Source organism: Dermacentor albipictus, chromosome 8, assembly GCF_038994185.2.
Source record: "Dermacentor albipictus isolate Rhodes 1998 colony chromosome 8, USDA_Dalb.pri_finalv2, whole genome shotgun sequence".
NCBI classification, from domain to species: domain Eukaryota; kingdom Metazoa; phylum Arthropoda; class Arachnida; order Ixodida; family Ixodidae; genus Dermacentor; species Dermacentor albipictus.
Genome location: NC_091828.1, coordinates 30360905 through 30377039, shown reverse-complemented (window position 1 = coordinate 30377039; position 16135 = coordinate 30360905). Strand labels below are relative to the sequence as shown.

Sequence of the window (16135 nt, the reverse complement as noted above, 5' to 3'; positions counted from 1 at the left end):
CTTTCTTTTATCTCAACGGACCATATGAAGGTTTCGCATCAACAAAACAGTCGCAGTTTCGCCCAGCATGGCGAAGGATCGCTAAGGATAGCAGTTTTATCGGCCGTTTAAAGTTAGAAGCATTCGCTCATTAACTGAATTACCAAGCATTGTGTCAGCATGCACAAGTCAAGATGAACACATCACACTCGATGAGCGGGGACACTCGCTGTGAAAACGCTGGTGTGGAATCGCAGCAGCAGCTTCGAGCGATCTGACCTTTGAGTAATCTATCGATTCAACGAAAGAGCAGCAAGTACACAGCACGCACATAAGAGGTCGCCGATCCATTTCCAGATAATGCGCTCGCAACTGCGCCCGGTCGTACAAAGCACGCACTTGCTGGCGGAGTCGAAGCCGCACTTTGGTTCCCCATTTGCCTCTGTATACGGCGCGCGAGGTTGAACGCCGATCGTCAATTCCCTTTGCGCCTGGTCGCGAGATGCGCAATAGCTGCCTGCACACAACGCTGCCCCAGCCCCCACCAGACCCCCCCCCCCCCATTTCGAGCGATGGAAAAGGGTGAGTTTGCTCTCCGCTTTCATGATTTGCAAGTGCCAGATTGAGCCGCGATTGACGGCTTCTCGCGTGCTTTCCCCTCCACACATGCAACATATGACGTGCGGCGACAGTGTTATCTCCCTGGGACTTCATACGGAACATCACGCCGACGGCAACGGTAACGCAGACGGCAAAATTGCGCTTGGACAGACTATATACTATCTATCGCAGTAAATATTCTAAATAAACGTTATAATTTGCACATAATAAAATCTATCCACATACGTTCGCATGTGCTTTTTTATAAAAGGCAGTAAGAGACTGAGCGGAAAAATTAGAGTACAGTCCAAGAATTTTGGTAGGAATTTGGTTACAACGCAAGGAAGTTTCTATCTGGGGTTTAGTAATCAAAAATAATGACGATATTCTTATTCCTGTTGTTTTTAACATGTGACCTGAACATCACACAATCGTGCTAACGTGCTAAGTAAATGCATTTGCTGTGGCATAGTCACTTGCGCTAGCAAAACTAAAGGAACAAAAAATTTGGGACAAGACCAAACACTCTGTCCTGTCCCACCTGTATTTTTCGTTATTCTTGTTAGCGCGAGAAACTATGTCACATTAACTGCATCAACACGAAATAGTTCAACTTTCTGGATTGATTACTCGTGCTAAGTGAGACTTCGCACTTTCCAGATCCATCACACAGCGAACTTTGTTTATTATTCTCACTGAGTGGTTGAGAGTTCTTATTGGGCCAACCGTAAAAAGAGGTACCCTTCACGGTCAAACAGTGCAATGAAAGATTATGCGCATTCAATGCACACAGTGGAATCTATGAGAATTGAAGGGCTAAAAAAGTTATTTACAGTTAATGGCAATGCGTAGTACTTTGTCTACCTCTTTTTAAGCCTGAAATTTAAAGTGCCAAAATTACGATTTGATTATGAGGCACGCCGTAGTGGATGATTCTGTAGTAATTTTTTCAATCAGGTGATCCTTAACTTACCCCCAAAGCACGGAACAGAAGCATTCTTGCGTTTTGCCCCCCTTTAAATGCAGCCGTAGCCGCGATTTGATCCAGTGACCTCGTCTTTAGTTGCGCAACAATATAGCTGCTAAGGAACCATGGCAGGTGTCTGTTTACTTTCATGCTGGAATACTTATAATTATCCACAGCAAATTACTCAACCTTGTTGTCGCTTAATTTTTTTCTTTGTGCTCGACTTTGCTCAAAAGTTATGCTCCAATACGAACTGGAAATCAGGTGGATGCACAGACTCAGACGTGTCTCAAGGGCGTATGAGATTGTATAATGCTCGTTGAAGAAAGAGCGGCGACGGCACATGTGTGTACAAATAAGTGTCGCACGTAATAAGCAACAAGTAGAGTCCGGTACCTGTTGTTTCACAGCGAGAGAACCACTCTGAAATCCACAAGGTCAATAGTCACGCAGTTAAAACTCTAGAGTTAATGGATGAGTTAGCGTATAATTAGAATAGTGAAATGTAAAATGCAGTTTTGTAAATTCTTGACCACTTTCATGCTACGCGGTATTTCTGAAATGTGACAACAAGTAGAAAAACTATTTACTGGAATACCCGTTACCAAAGATATCGTACACATTATTTAGGCGTTTATTAGATTTTTTTATTAAAGGTTATCTCTAACGGCGCCATACAAATAAATTAAAGATAAAAGAAGTATTCAAATACGCCATCGCGGAGAAAAAGAATACTACTCGAGAATGAAAAGTATCGTCGACGAGCTGACGTAATCATAGTCCATTCTTACCACAAACGGTTGGACGACCGCAGCCATTCAAAGCCTAGGCAGGGTTTAACTTGCAGTATAGGAAATTCAGTATTTAATATGGTTCATGAACTGAGGTTATCTATGGCATATTGTGCAGCCCCATTGGGAAGAAGGGAGACGGAAGATGGATTTGAAGTTACATTCCAGTCCAATTACTTGGGTCATTTCTTGCTGACCAATCTCCTTCTCGGTAAGTACTCAAACAACGAACTTTTTTTTCTTCGATAAGTAAAATGTTAGCCTAAGCAACGCTCTTGAATAAAGTCCAAGGCCAGTTTAGTTAGTGGCATTCCTGTGCTTACAGTGTCCAAAATCGTACGTTCATAGCAAACATCGTGAAATGCAAACTCATATCGCATTCATTCTTCCAAGGTCTCCTCAAGAAGAGCTCGCCCTGCCGTATCATCAACGTAGGCTCCATTGCTCATTGGTGGGGAACGTTTGATGCTGATGTCGACTTCAAAAAGTACAGTCAAAACCACGTATACACCAGCACCAAGTTGTACATGACGCTGTTCACAATGGAACTGGCACGAAGACTGGCTGGAACTGGTAAGAATACAAAAGCACTAAAAAAGGCAATTTATTTTGCATGCTTGACTCCATAGACCAAATTATTCTTAGCGTCGTAGCGCAAGTGTCTACTGCGCCGCTATCGTGACAGCAGGTGCTGCCTTTTGATCAGGAGTGCTGGAGATGGCGGAAAACACCTGCACTTGCGGTGCGTGTTTTATCATATTACTGTGTTTTTAGATGGCTCTTGTCGCATGTGTTCAGCGGGATGCACATTGGTTATTTGTGGGGGCGGCACTGGGCCTTCATTGACTCCGCCAACATGCAGCGAAGAGGGAAGCTGCTCATCCAACAGTACCGTGAGCGACGTTTACGAAGACACATAAAGTAGCTTTTTTCTTTGCTATAGGGTGTACTCGCAACACAAGGTTCGCGCAGCGCCTTAAGAACGACTCGATAGGATAATGACTTCATAGGGACACTAAGGGATAGGGATACTAAGTCGACGCGGACTGTTCAACTACCGTTACAGAAACCTCACAATGCTTGTTTCATGCCAAGAAAATACTTAGTTTACGAGAAAATTGCATCTGAAGGGTACGAAAATTTTTCTAAATTCAGATCTCCCGATGCCCAATCGAGGGAGTGCTGACGTTGAATAAACCGTCACCGCCCTTTGCTGCCACAGACGAGTAAACCAGCGCCCAACAGACGGTGGTACCGAGTCAAGACAGAGAGTAGATTCGAGAGTGGATTCGCCGCAGCAGCTGTTTCTTCTTTCTTTTTATCAAGTGGCGTAGACAGTTCGGGCATCCCGCGACATCACATGGAGGTTGAATTATCTGCATCTTGCAGTTTGCTCAAGTTGTGCGAGACAGCAATATCGGTGCAGTACTGCGCGATAACGTAACAAGTGAACTGCTAAAGCGTGGGCGGCACAGAGTCGAGCGAATACGAAACCTTCCGGCTGCGCCCGTCAATAAATTTTCTTGTTTTTCTGAAAATAAAATAGAACTGTACAAGGTGCATTTAATTTCATCCTATAGTACAAACCAAGGATGTTTTCTGCAACCGATAGTTGAGTACTAGTGACAAAATTTAACTGAGTGGTTTCGTAATCGGGCATGTGCTTGAATGTCCAGGGGAAGTCCCTGATCAAGTCCCGCATTTGCCTCAATTTCTCTAATATATTTCTCTAAGGAGGCGATTATATTGCCTCCTTAGAGATTCTCGGATACTAACCTGTCACTTTAGCTTGACTTAGTATTTCCCTTTAGTGTCCCATTTAAATAGAAGTGACTTCGTGCCGTGCTAGCTTGCTATGGGGATATTAGTTTTCTTGTAAGCCATGCGATAGTCTGCGACGTGCTTTCCCGTGCAGCAGGCCTGCTATAACTTCATTACAGGGCCACCCGCCGTCGTTACTTAGTGGTTATGTACTGCTAAGATCGAGGTCGTGGGATTGAATCCCGGCCACGCCGGCCAGATTTCGATGGGGGCGAAATGCGAAAAGACCTGTGTACTTAGATTTAGTTGCACGTTAATGAACCCCAGATTGTCCGAATTTCCGGACTCCCCCACTACGGCGTGCATCATAATCTGATCTCTTATTACCCCGTACTTGCGCTAGCTGATTCCAAATTGCGCCTGCAAATATTCTAATTTCTTCACCCCGCCAAGTTTTCAGCCGTCCTCCACTGCGGCGCCCTTCGCTTGGCACCCATTCTGTAACACTAATAGTCCGCTTAAGCATCTCGCACCCATTCTGTAACACTAATAGACCGGTCAACTACCCTGCGCATTAAATTGCTGCCCAGCTACATTTTTCTCCAAACATCTACTGAAATGTACCCGTTCTCGCTTAGCCACACCGCTCTCTTCCTGTCTCCTAATGGTACGCCTAACATTTCTTGTTCCATCGCTCTTTGCGCGGTTCATAACCTGGGGATTTATATACCTGTGCAACTTTCGAAGTAACAAGCGCATCAGCCTTGAGTTTTTTCATTTAAGCCATCCCATACCAGTTGCTTATGTGATACAAATCCGAAAAAATCATTTTCGTAAATTTTCCTTACGTTACTCCATGCTAGTAAAACAAGCATTTGCAGTTTCGGCTCTCATATCTGTGTTGGCCAAGTCGTGCTTACACATCCTCTTGCAAAGGTACAGTGAAAGATTGCAAAACTCTGTCAACCTTTTCGCCAGGGCATGTGATAAGTTGGACCGGAGAATTAAAAGAACAAAAACAAACAGCGCCGATTACTCGAAATCTATGAAACTAGAAAAATAACATTCATTCCGCATACGCACAGCCTATCGCGTGGGCTGAAAGTTTCTGGCAGATTTTGTGACGTGCGCGCAATTGTGTTTGACAGCTAATAAATTTTCGGAACTGGACGGAAAAGCGAAAAATTCCCTCAATCGTCCCAATTTAGCTGAACAGGTACTGCGCATGAAAGCACGTCGCCTAATCACATGAGCGTAGAAAAGAGATGTGTATCGAAAGGCTTTCCCAAGCGGGAAGATATATGTCAGCCAAAGTCATCGATGCATTGAAACCCGGCTAAGGTCGCACCCAATACATCAACTCTATTCATACAATCATCTTCCCCCATATAACACAATGACCTGACCCGTTAACATTTGAAAGTAGATGTGGTCGACAGAGGCGACGAACTTACACCTAGTAGAAGCAACGAAAACGGGGCACCAGTTAAACTCTTACACGCGAACCTATTGTCAGCAGTTAGAGCAACGATTGGCATTTGCCGCAGCAGACCACACTGCTCAGCTTAGTGCTCAGCGCCCCTTGCGCTAGTTCGTCTCCCTACAGTAGCCCTCTTGTCCACCTGGCCGTCTATGATGTAAATACGTAATATGTGAGCGAATCGTTTCAGCTGATGGTTGCTTCATTCCTACGGTTGCAAAAACACTGACGCACGGAAATAATTGTGAACGTTGGGAAACACAGGAAGGACGCTCTAGTGATCGTTGGAGAATCAAAGGGGACCCCGACACATGACGTGCCATAGCATCGTTCTGAAAAAAGTAGACTCATTCGTCAATATGCCGACCATGTATAAAGCAATTAGTAATATAATTTTTAGGATTCACCAGTGGCGCATCTAGTACGCAAAATATCAAACGCACTGGACAGATCAGTGGTTTTCATCGTTGCGCTTCAAATGTAGAGGTAAAGCTTATTTTCGAATTACTCGAACCCACCGTGGTTGCTTAGTGGCTACGGTGTTTGGCCGCCAAGAACGACGTCGCGGCATCAAATCCCGGCCACGATGGCCGTATTCAGATGAGGCGGAAATGTGAAACACCAGTCAGCTTATATTTGGGTGCCCTTTAGAACCCCTGGTGGTCCACATTATTTCAGAGTCTACCACTGCAGCATGCCTCAATCATGTCGCGTTTTTCTCGAATAAAGTGCCATAATTTAGGATAAAATAACGAGTATTCGCGCAAAAACTATCCGTAATGACTATCCCTGCATGGTAATGGTTGAAACTAGTCATGTATTATGTGCGTACAACAGCCGTACTGCTCAATCACGTTTCATTCTGGACACGCAGCATCTGTTTGCTGGGCCGCCGTGAAGTTCACGTTTACGCAGTGGCGCATACACAGTTGGCGCTGAAGCGGCTATTTGAAGAGGGCCACATACCCAGTGGCTCATAGCAGGTTTGGTTTCAAAGATGTTCACTGAACAGCTGCACAATACGTAGTGGCACATACTGTGTCAGATACCACTAGCTTCGGGATCGGACAACTTTTTTGGTGGGAAAGCTCGATAGCTGGATAGGCTGGAAGAAAACTGACCTTAGAGTTCCATAAATGCTGTTCGCACTGAACAGGCTTACCATTTTTGGTGCAGGTGTGACGGCGAACTGCTTGCATCCAGGATTTGTTAAGTCGGATTTTGCGGACCAAGCTACCGACTTCTACGCAAGGACAGTTGGCTTCTTCATTAGTTTGTTTGGCAAGGTCAGATTTCTTTTCTACGTATGCTTTCTCTTTCACATTTAGGAATTTCCAATTGATGAGTAGCATTTTATGCGTGCTGGTGTGTGACAATCTGTTTCATAAAGAGTTTCAACCGCGTAAAGTTTAGTGGAAAAAAAAGATGAATGATTACCGCTTTAATTCATGCAAATTACCTAGTTTTGCGTCTCTAAAGCTCATCGTTTTGAATACCACGTATTTCATTCATTTTAGGTATTTGTAATTTCTTCGCGCAATCTGATCTGCTTTAAAATAAGTTCTGCCGTTTGACTTGGCAATACTACGATCCGATTTGGTAAGCCACACGAGAGGACTCGTATGCGGCTCCACCTGCAACGCATCGCATATCTCTTGGCCTCTATTATTCTTGCGAATCTATCCTGCTATAACCCACTTGTGCCTACTAGACTTACTACGCGTAGAAAGAAAAAAAAAACATGATTAGCAATTTTTGTCAGTTCTGGCCGCACCCAAGACAGGCGAAACGGAGAATTTTCAAAGAAGGATTCAGCGGCACAAGAACAATGTCAGGAAAGGAAATGCAAGTTTGAATACCTTGGTGGAACATCACATGATTACTAACCAGACTATCGATTTGGATGCTGCGGGTATAACAGCGACAGAGATGTGCCTATTTTCAAGACTAACCTCATTATATTTTCATATTCGAACTACTAGAAAAGCGATTAACCGGACACAGGGTAATCTCTCCGAGACATACATGAGCAGGTTGCGCCAACTAACATATTAATAATAGCCCCCTGTTGCGCTCATCTTCATTGTGAACAAGGGAAACACTCGAATCTCGAAATGTAATTATATGTTTTACTTCTTTTTCAACCTTAGGCCAGCACCTGTTTATTTAACAATGTGTAACCTTCGCCTAACGAGTTTCTGTCGAACTTTAGGCTATACTTTTCTCCTGAGCCACGTCATCAGCAAGTCGGGAGTCATTTCTGAACAACTGAAAACAGCTGCCATTGCAAACTTTCCGCAGCCCCTGGAAAAGATGACATTCCACAGGTTTCTAAGTCTGTGTGCCTGCTACATAGTTGGTTTGCCAAGAACTCCTCTCGCATCGCTGCACCTCTGACTTTTCTTGCTAAATACGACGTCAAAGGTAAATGGGAAACATGGGTCGTCGAAGCATTTCAGGAATTAACACCTGCAATAACCACTAGTACTCGCCCACTTCGACGTAGACGCCGACACCGATATCGACACCGAAGCAAGCAGTGTTGGCTTCGGCGCTCTCTTAGTGGAGAGAAATCCCGGATTTAAAAGGGTCATGTCTTACGCTAGTAAGTCGATGTCGTAAGCGCAATGCAATTATTCAACGACGAACAACGAATGTCTTGTCCTAATTTGGCCTACCAGGAAATTTCACCCTTAGATATGTGGCAGTCTGTTCAATGTCGTAAGCGAGCATCACGCTATATGTTGGTTGGACAATATAAAGAACGCTTCAGGACGCAGAACACGGCACAGCATCTAAACGCAACAATTCGACATCTTCATTATATTCAAGTACAAACGAAAATACTCCGATGCTGGCTGGCTGTATCGCGTCCCTTTTAACACCCCGCAAGACGTCCAGGATGACAACTGTTTTTTAGGTGCAATATTCGCCGTCAACTTCGCCGAAAAGCCTCAAGTACACTCGGAGCTAAGAAGCCTTGTGTTCTTGGAAGGGAAGGTGGACTTTGTCCTAAGGATATTTAAGCGCGAATTCTCTTCGTCTACGTTGCAAAACTACGCCCTTTTAAAGAAAAATGTAGTGCCAGTCCGCACCAACTACCTTTTGTTTGTGCCTTCAGAACTGCGGCTGGATGTTCTCTACGCCCCTCATGATGACCTAATGGTCAAGAATTCTCGGATTTTCCCGTACGCTGGCGAGGAATGGATAAGTATTACTTGCCACGCTTGAAGGCCGAAGTTTCCGATTACATCAAGACGTGCCGAAACTTCTAGCGACGCAAGATACCAGCGACAAGGCAAGCAGGATTGCTACATCTGATCGAGCCTCCTTGTAGATTGTTTGAACTAATTGGGATGGACTTGTTAGGGCCCTTTCCTACGTGACAGTTCGAAAAAAATGGTTCGGCGCTTCGCTGAAACAAAAGTCCAACCCAAAGGCAGTGTGCCGCAAGTAGCGAAATTCTTCGTCAAGATCATCCTGCAACGACAAGGTGGGCCAGTAGTCCTCTTTACCGACAAAGGAACGACAGAGGAACAAGGCGCTCGCAGACACGTTAGCGATGTAGGTCGTCGTCGAGCAGAAGTCGTAGTACGCCGTGTTTTCACACTTGACATTCGTATATAACCCGGTAGTACAAGAAACAATGCAGAGCCGTCCGTTCAAGCTTGTTTAAGCAAGCAACACGAGTACACTCTCGACGCCATGCTGCCGTACGTGACCAACCAAGAGAATCTCGACGTCGCCGCCTATCTGCCACGCGCTGAAGATGCGGGACAACTGGCCCACCTGCGCATCAAGAGGCAGAAAAGAGCCGAAAGCCGACAGTACAATCTTCGAGGACGCTGCGAGCAATACGAGTATGACGACCATGTTTTTGTATCGGACCCCATAGTTCAACAAAGGTTTATTGAGGAACTTTTGCGATGCTATTTGGGACCCCGCAAGATCATCCGACATGAGATGGGGCCAGACATCATTACGCAATCACAGCAGTGCTGCGCATGGCCTGTAGGCGCCCAGGCGGTGCATTTTAATCTTTTATGCGCATGGTGACGAACTTCGGAACTTTGGCTCTTTGTGTGTATTTACTACATTCTTCTGTATCCTTTCTTTCACTCTTTCTTTCTCTCTTTTGTTTCTAGCTTCTAGACGGTGTTTCTTTAAGAAGGGGCATTGGTAATTGTACCTGTTTACATTTCGCTGGTGGCCTCTTTTCACCGGCTAACAAATACTAAACGATATCGCTCGGCAGGGGACGCGCTTGCATGTATCGCAAGGTTCGCGCATGTTATTTATTGTTGTATACTTTGTATGTTGTCATCGAACCTTGTGTGATCTGAGTGTATGCACGGCACCAATGGTGCAACATTTGCTGGAAGACACGCGGACACGAGTGGACACGCAGGAATCTTCTACGACTCATTTATGAATACAGACGTGCTTGACCCATTGAAGAAATTTTGACGATCGCCTACTGTGCTTGCCGCTATCGTCATGCTTTGAGTGTGATTTTGTTATGGGGGCAGACGTTACCCCAATAAATTGTTTTGTGATTGACTGTTTTTGTTATCCTGCTCGTCTCCGTCATTAAAACGTGACAATATTCCCGGGCTATCTTGTTTGGGCTACTAGGTATGTGCTCGGGAACGTGAAGCAATCGTAGTCATCCGTTTGTGATAATTTATCTTTGCCATGTAAATGTCGTCACTTCGTCTGTGACGCCATTTTTGTCATGTAGTTTGTGTCATTCCATTTTCTTCACACCCCGTCGTCAGGCTGTCATCGCAACAAGGTCATCATTTCAGAATCGCTGCCTAATGTCATGATTACATCGACGTCCTACCGCTTCACCAGTTCACTGACATCATCAATTCTTCGTGATTCCATCATAACCTTGTTGTTGCCATTGAACCATGTTTATGCCACTGATATTTAGGCATCATGATTTTCTTGTCATACAGTCGTAGTCATGCATTCTAAGGCATACCGCTGTCGTCATGCTATGATCGTCATACGATCATCATCACCGCATCATTGTCACAGATTCCTAGTGAACCAATTGGCTTCATGACATCGTTGTTACATCATCTGCATTGTATTAGAATAGTCGTATCCCGTCGTTATGCCACCATCGTCATAATATGTTTGTCTTTCGAACGAACGTCTTTCTTTCTTCATTTCAGTGCAATAAGGCATCGTCGTCATACCATCATTTTCTTGCCGTCATAAACTTGGTTGGCCTGGGCAAGCTAGTGTCACAGCAACGCGGAATGTTCCCGAAAACATAGAATGTCAGATATAGCCGACGAAGTCTAAATATCAGAATGACCAGTACGGATTCTAAATAAAGTTTTTATATGAAGTATAGTCATTGCATTGCTGGAATGCGAATGGCATTACCGCGAGCATCATCATCATATGCATTCTCACGGATTTTTGCAGTCGAGCTATTCTACGCTAGGTTATGGTGGTTTGTGTGCATAGGCAAAAAAGATGGCGGGCACCAAGAAGCTAAAATTGCTAAATCATCAAGCACAAACGTATCGCCGGGTATGCCTCAGCTGCGTTTATTCGGGAGAAGTGACAAAACGTATGCGATAAGAATATCGTGCTAAAAATGAAAACCGGAATAGACGCTGTTTAGGATGGATTGCGGTTCGACGTCTCGGACTCTATAGGCAAACCTTGTACCCTTATATCATTTCCCTTCCACCCATGCAATGAGTAGGTGATCGTGCAGTGAGGACTGAAGAAGAAGGGCGCGCCTACGACAGAATACCGTCGTGAGCAGAAGTGGGGATTTACGCGATGATGGCGAGCGGCACGTAATACTTACGAAGACCTTGCCGCAAACGCCAAGCTTTTGCACCTTTGGGTGCAACACTCCTGCCGGCTCCACTCCCATCGTAATTGTGGATGACTCCAACCGAAACGCGTCCCAGACGGAAAGTGGCTCGTGGCGTTTCTCTTGGAAAGGTTCGGAATTCATGATTACAAAAACATCAGTGTGCTCCCGACGCGTTTTATGCGAAGCATATTACGAGCGCTCAACCCAGCTCCTCAGGCGCGGCGGTGTCGCCTTGAATACCACGTGACACCGTGACGTCACGACAGAGGAGAAGTGGCTTTGGCTCAACTCTTGCAAGATGGGCTGGGTGGGAATCGAACCAGGGTCTCCGGAGTGTGAGACGGAGACGCTACCACTGAGCCACGAGTACGATGCTTCAAAGCGGTACAAACGCTCCTCTAGTGAATGCGGTGTTGCCTTAGAAACGAGCTGTTTCTAACGCTCAGGCGTGCGTCGCTTGCTCAGGCGCACATTTCGTTGCCGCGCCGAACGCTGCGTTGCTCGACGCTCACCGCGTCCAATGCGGGGCGCGTAGTCGCTGCGCCGTAGCCCATTGTAATGGCGGGTCGACGGGAACGCTGTCGCGTTCCACTCTTGAAGGCGAAGCAGAGTAACGCATGAGTTGTTTCTTCGTCTAGCCGAACCAAATATAGCCAAGCAACAGCAGTTCACCAGGCTAAACAGTGGTTCAACAACTAAAATAAAGGCTAGTATGCTTCGCATCCTGGGCTTAACCTTACCTAAGCCACAGTCATTTTTGGTTGTGTACTGACCAAACATTGGCCAACAACCTTTCCAGTGTTGCCGCAGAGCCACGCGCCATATATTATAGCGATCATAAAGCCATAGTCACCTTGCTGACCAAATAAAAATATAAAAAACAAGATAGAATGAGGTTAAAATGAAAAAAAAATAAGAGCATTGAGTGTGCAATTTATTAAAACAAAAAAATGTAAAAATACGAAATAAGTCTGGTGCATGTCTTTTAATTTCAATAAACATATATCATTATCAACGCATTTATCGCCATAGATAAGCTGCGCTGGTGCTCCCCCTTCAAAGAGTTGCGTGGCTTTGATTTCTTCTTGTGCGTTCATGATGGTAAAAAAAACAACGATGGTGGATCCTGTGGTAGAGAGTGTGCAATCGTTTTAGAGCGCAGCTCTTACGCATTCATTCATGCGTTGAGCGTCGGCGTCCCTTGGTGTCCTCGGCGTAACCGAGCAAACAAGCAAGGGAACAATGAGTGAGTGAACACGGAGCGCAGGAAAAATTACAAGTCAGCGATAATGAAGAGACCGCGAGGAGAAAAGGGGAGGGAGATATGGCAAAATCAGGAGAAAATCGTATTGCCGCACAAGCCGTGCTCTGCGGCCATGATGACTACGGGATGGCGCCAGAGTAGCGCGCCATCGTCTGTTCACCGGTAACAACATCGATACGGCAAGTACCGACCACGTCCGCCGATACCACATATGGAAACAAAGCACTGCATGAGCGGACGTCTGTCTTCGGGGGCTGCTGTGGGTCGCGCCCACGCGTCACACATGCGCTCCCTCTTGCGATCTCTCGGTTAGCGTGGCTGTAGATGTATATAATCATTACGCAAAAATGCTTTTGATTGATTTGCTCCGTGTTTTCTTTTTTACTTTGGGATTCATAAGACTGCACAGGCTTGTTTGTCCACCGACAACAATTTCGAACATTTGAAAGACAAACAGTCTCTCCAATGTACCTGAGAATGCGCCTTATGCGGCATCGATAACACTGCGATGAAATAGCTATGTCATTCAGTGAAGGTGACGCAAAAGGGTGTGATTAAACAGATAAGGTAATATTTATCATGCCACTTGTATTTCTGAGGTGCTGCGACAGCCATTTAAAAAATAGAAAATTTGTGTTTTTACTATCATAATAGGACATGAAATTGGTATTCAAAGCAGAAATTAAATGTCACTGACATACCACTTATATTGGTTACTCATTTGATATTTGTCGAGAGAACAAAACCCGGTTTGTGATGAAAGAAAATGTGAATCCATAGTATATGTCGTTTTTTAAGGCGAAAGCCATATATCTCTATGTTACAAGGTCGCGCTGTGAGCTATAGAAAATAAAAGGTCCCGTATAAATTCTGTGACATTAGTCGTACTTTGCTTCCACATCGCAGGCACGTCTATGCACCTAATGATGTGAAAAAGCCAGTAAGGTATAATAGAATTAATTAAGGCAATCGAACCGATTTCCTTTGGTGTTTTTAGGGCGAAGATGAATAATGCAGAGGTAATTAAGGTTGCTTTAGTTAGGACACTGTAACCAACGACGCCTAGCGAGAGAAACAAGTAATAAAAAGTGCCAACGCATTCGAATTAAAATATGAAGTAATTTAATGGATGTGTCTTGAGCGCGAAGGCTTTCGGCTTCACCTTATTTGGCGTGGGCTGATGTAACTGCCAATTTTTATTTTAGTGCTTGCAGATTGTATACTGTATTATTCTGTGCGTTGCTTAAAGAAGTTGTTGGTTCTGTTTTGCTTCCGACGCAGAAAAAAATTACTTATATGGCATCAAATATAACCAAACGTTTGTTCCAGGCACTAATAACCTTCGCCAAGGCACTTCGGCAATACGTAACACACTTATTCAGACATCAGTCTTGATAAAATATTTACAGGCCGCTGTAAAAAAATGTTTTTGTACTATGCTACGTACATATTCATTGTATAGAAATGTTTCCTGGTAAATAAGTGCGACACATTCTGTACAGTGTTTATCGATATGTTATATGTGAATTGATGCCTGCTCTGCTTCTGCAAAATTCCTAGGGCTTCAAATACGAAATAATGTATATAATATAACATTTCTGATCAGTTAAATATGCACAAAGCGCCTATTACGCAATTTTCCTAGCTCCTGATGTTTGCAAAGTTGGACGTAGTACGTCGTCGTGGTTTGCTTGAAAAGCTACTTCCAGTGACGCACAATTCCTGTATGTACTACTACTTTACATAAATGAATACAATCTCAATTCAAGTAACTTAGGAGTGAGGTGAGGAAAACGTGAACAAGGTGAATGCGGGAGCCAACGTTTCGAGAAGTGGACTAGTCTTCTTCAAGGCGACGTATGATTTCCTCCCCACAGTATATATAGTTGGGGTTCTTCTAAAGGGGAGAGGGTGTGAGGCGGGAAGAAGCGGAAACGAGGAAAAAATGTGTTAGCGTGTCGAATTGAGAGTAAAGGAACGCTGTGTACAAGGTGAAAGCCAAGGCCCCCTACCCACCGCGGTCTGTCAACGCAAAAAAAACTAAAGGAAAAAAAAAGAAGGGCGGATACGCCAAGAAATCAAACTGTGTTGTTGCCTATACCTTGAAGTTTAGCATAGCGAATAGATTCTAAAGCTCCATTTGAAACGTTTATGCCTATTGGTTGCAATGTCCCTGTCTTTTCTTAGGAGTGAGGTTTTCCATACAGTGCGTCCTGCAGAACAAACCATGTTGGGAAATATAGTGTTATTTATATTCAGATATATGTCGCTTACATTTAAAAAATTGGAGGACACTTAAGCTTCGCCTTCAAGAGTGGAACGCGACAGCGTTCCCGTCGACCCGCCAAGGGGTGTAAGACAATGGGCTACAGGGCAGCCATCACATACGAGGCGCCCCGCATCGGACGCGGTGAGCGTCGAGCCATATGGTCGAGCAACGCGGCGTTCGGCGCAGCAACGAAACGTGCGCCTGAGCAAGCGGAACGAACCGAAGAACTCGGTATCTCGGAGGGGGATATGATGCACGCCAGCCAAACGTCGTGATCGGCACGGGCAGAGAGATAGACAGATAGTGATCTAAAGAAAGGAAGGACGCTTGATTCTGCAGACGGAGCAAGGCGAAGCGTTGTCAGGGGAGAGAGAGTCCAGGCAACGACCCCCCTCGCACCGGTCCTTCCACAGCTCCAATGCGCGCATGGCGCGCCATCAGTCGAGGCAGCGCCCTACATGGAGAGGAGGGGGTCTGCTGTGTTTGCCGCAAGATGGCTCTGCGTGTGCGGAAAGCGCAGAAGAAATGCAGCGGAAACGCACTTCGCTATTCGTGTAATTGCGACTTCTGTAAGTTACATGTTCATAATTACCGATATACACTGCAGTATAACTTTCCACGGCTCGTTTCGGAGGCAACACCGCATTCACTAGAGGCGCGTTTGTACCGCTTGAAAGCATCAAACTCGTGGCTGAGTGGTAGCGTGTCCGTCTCACACTCCGGAGACCCTGGTTCGATTCCCACCCAGCCCATCTTGGAAGTTGCTTTTTATTTATGAAGTGCCTGCCGTGATTTATCGCTCACGGTCAACGCTACGGACGCCGACACCCGACGCCGACGACACCGGCTTTTCTGCGACACGAGCTCCTTAACGCTATCGCGTTAAAAGTGTTTCGACCGAGTCAGCTGTCAACCGTCTCACATATGGTACTCCGGCTCTTCTTAAGCTCCGTGGTGTCCTAGCGACATCGGTTAAGCGCGATGTCGGGGGAGCAAATCGTGTCCGCGGCCGCCGCATTTCCACTGTAGTCAAATGGCAAAATGGCCATGTCCCCGTGCATTAGGTGCTCGGCAAAGGCCCACTGGTGGTCGAAGTTAATCCGTGGTGGCACACTACGGCGTGCCTCATAACAAAAACGTGGTTATGGCACCTAAAAGGCCAAAATTAAGTTC

The 16135-nt window shown here is 45.4% G+C and overlaps 1 protein-coding gene across 5 annotated transcripts in view; it reads left to right on the top strand.

Annotated features, from left to right (window-relative positions):
- LOC135912820 (retinol dehydrogenase 13-like) overlaps positions 1-16135 on the top strand; it is a 395668-nt gene that overhangs the window by 378963 nt on the left and 570 nt on the right. For all 5 annotated transcript variants that reach the window (XM_070523227.1, XM_070523228.1, XM_070523226.1 and 2 more), the window contains 3 exons: positions 2456-2548; positions 2731-2910; positions 6755-6864. In XM_070523227.1, the coding sequence (XP_070379328.1) occupies positions 2456-2548; positions 2731-2910; positions 6755-6864 (383 nt within the window). The remainder of the gene's footprint in view (positions 1-2455; positions 2549-2730; positions 2911-6754; positions 6865-16135) is intronic.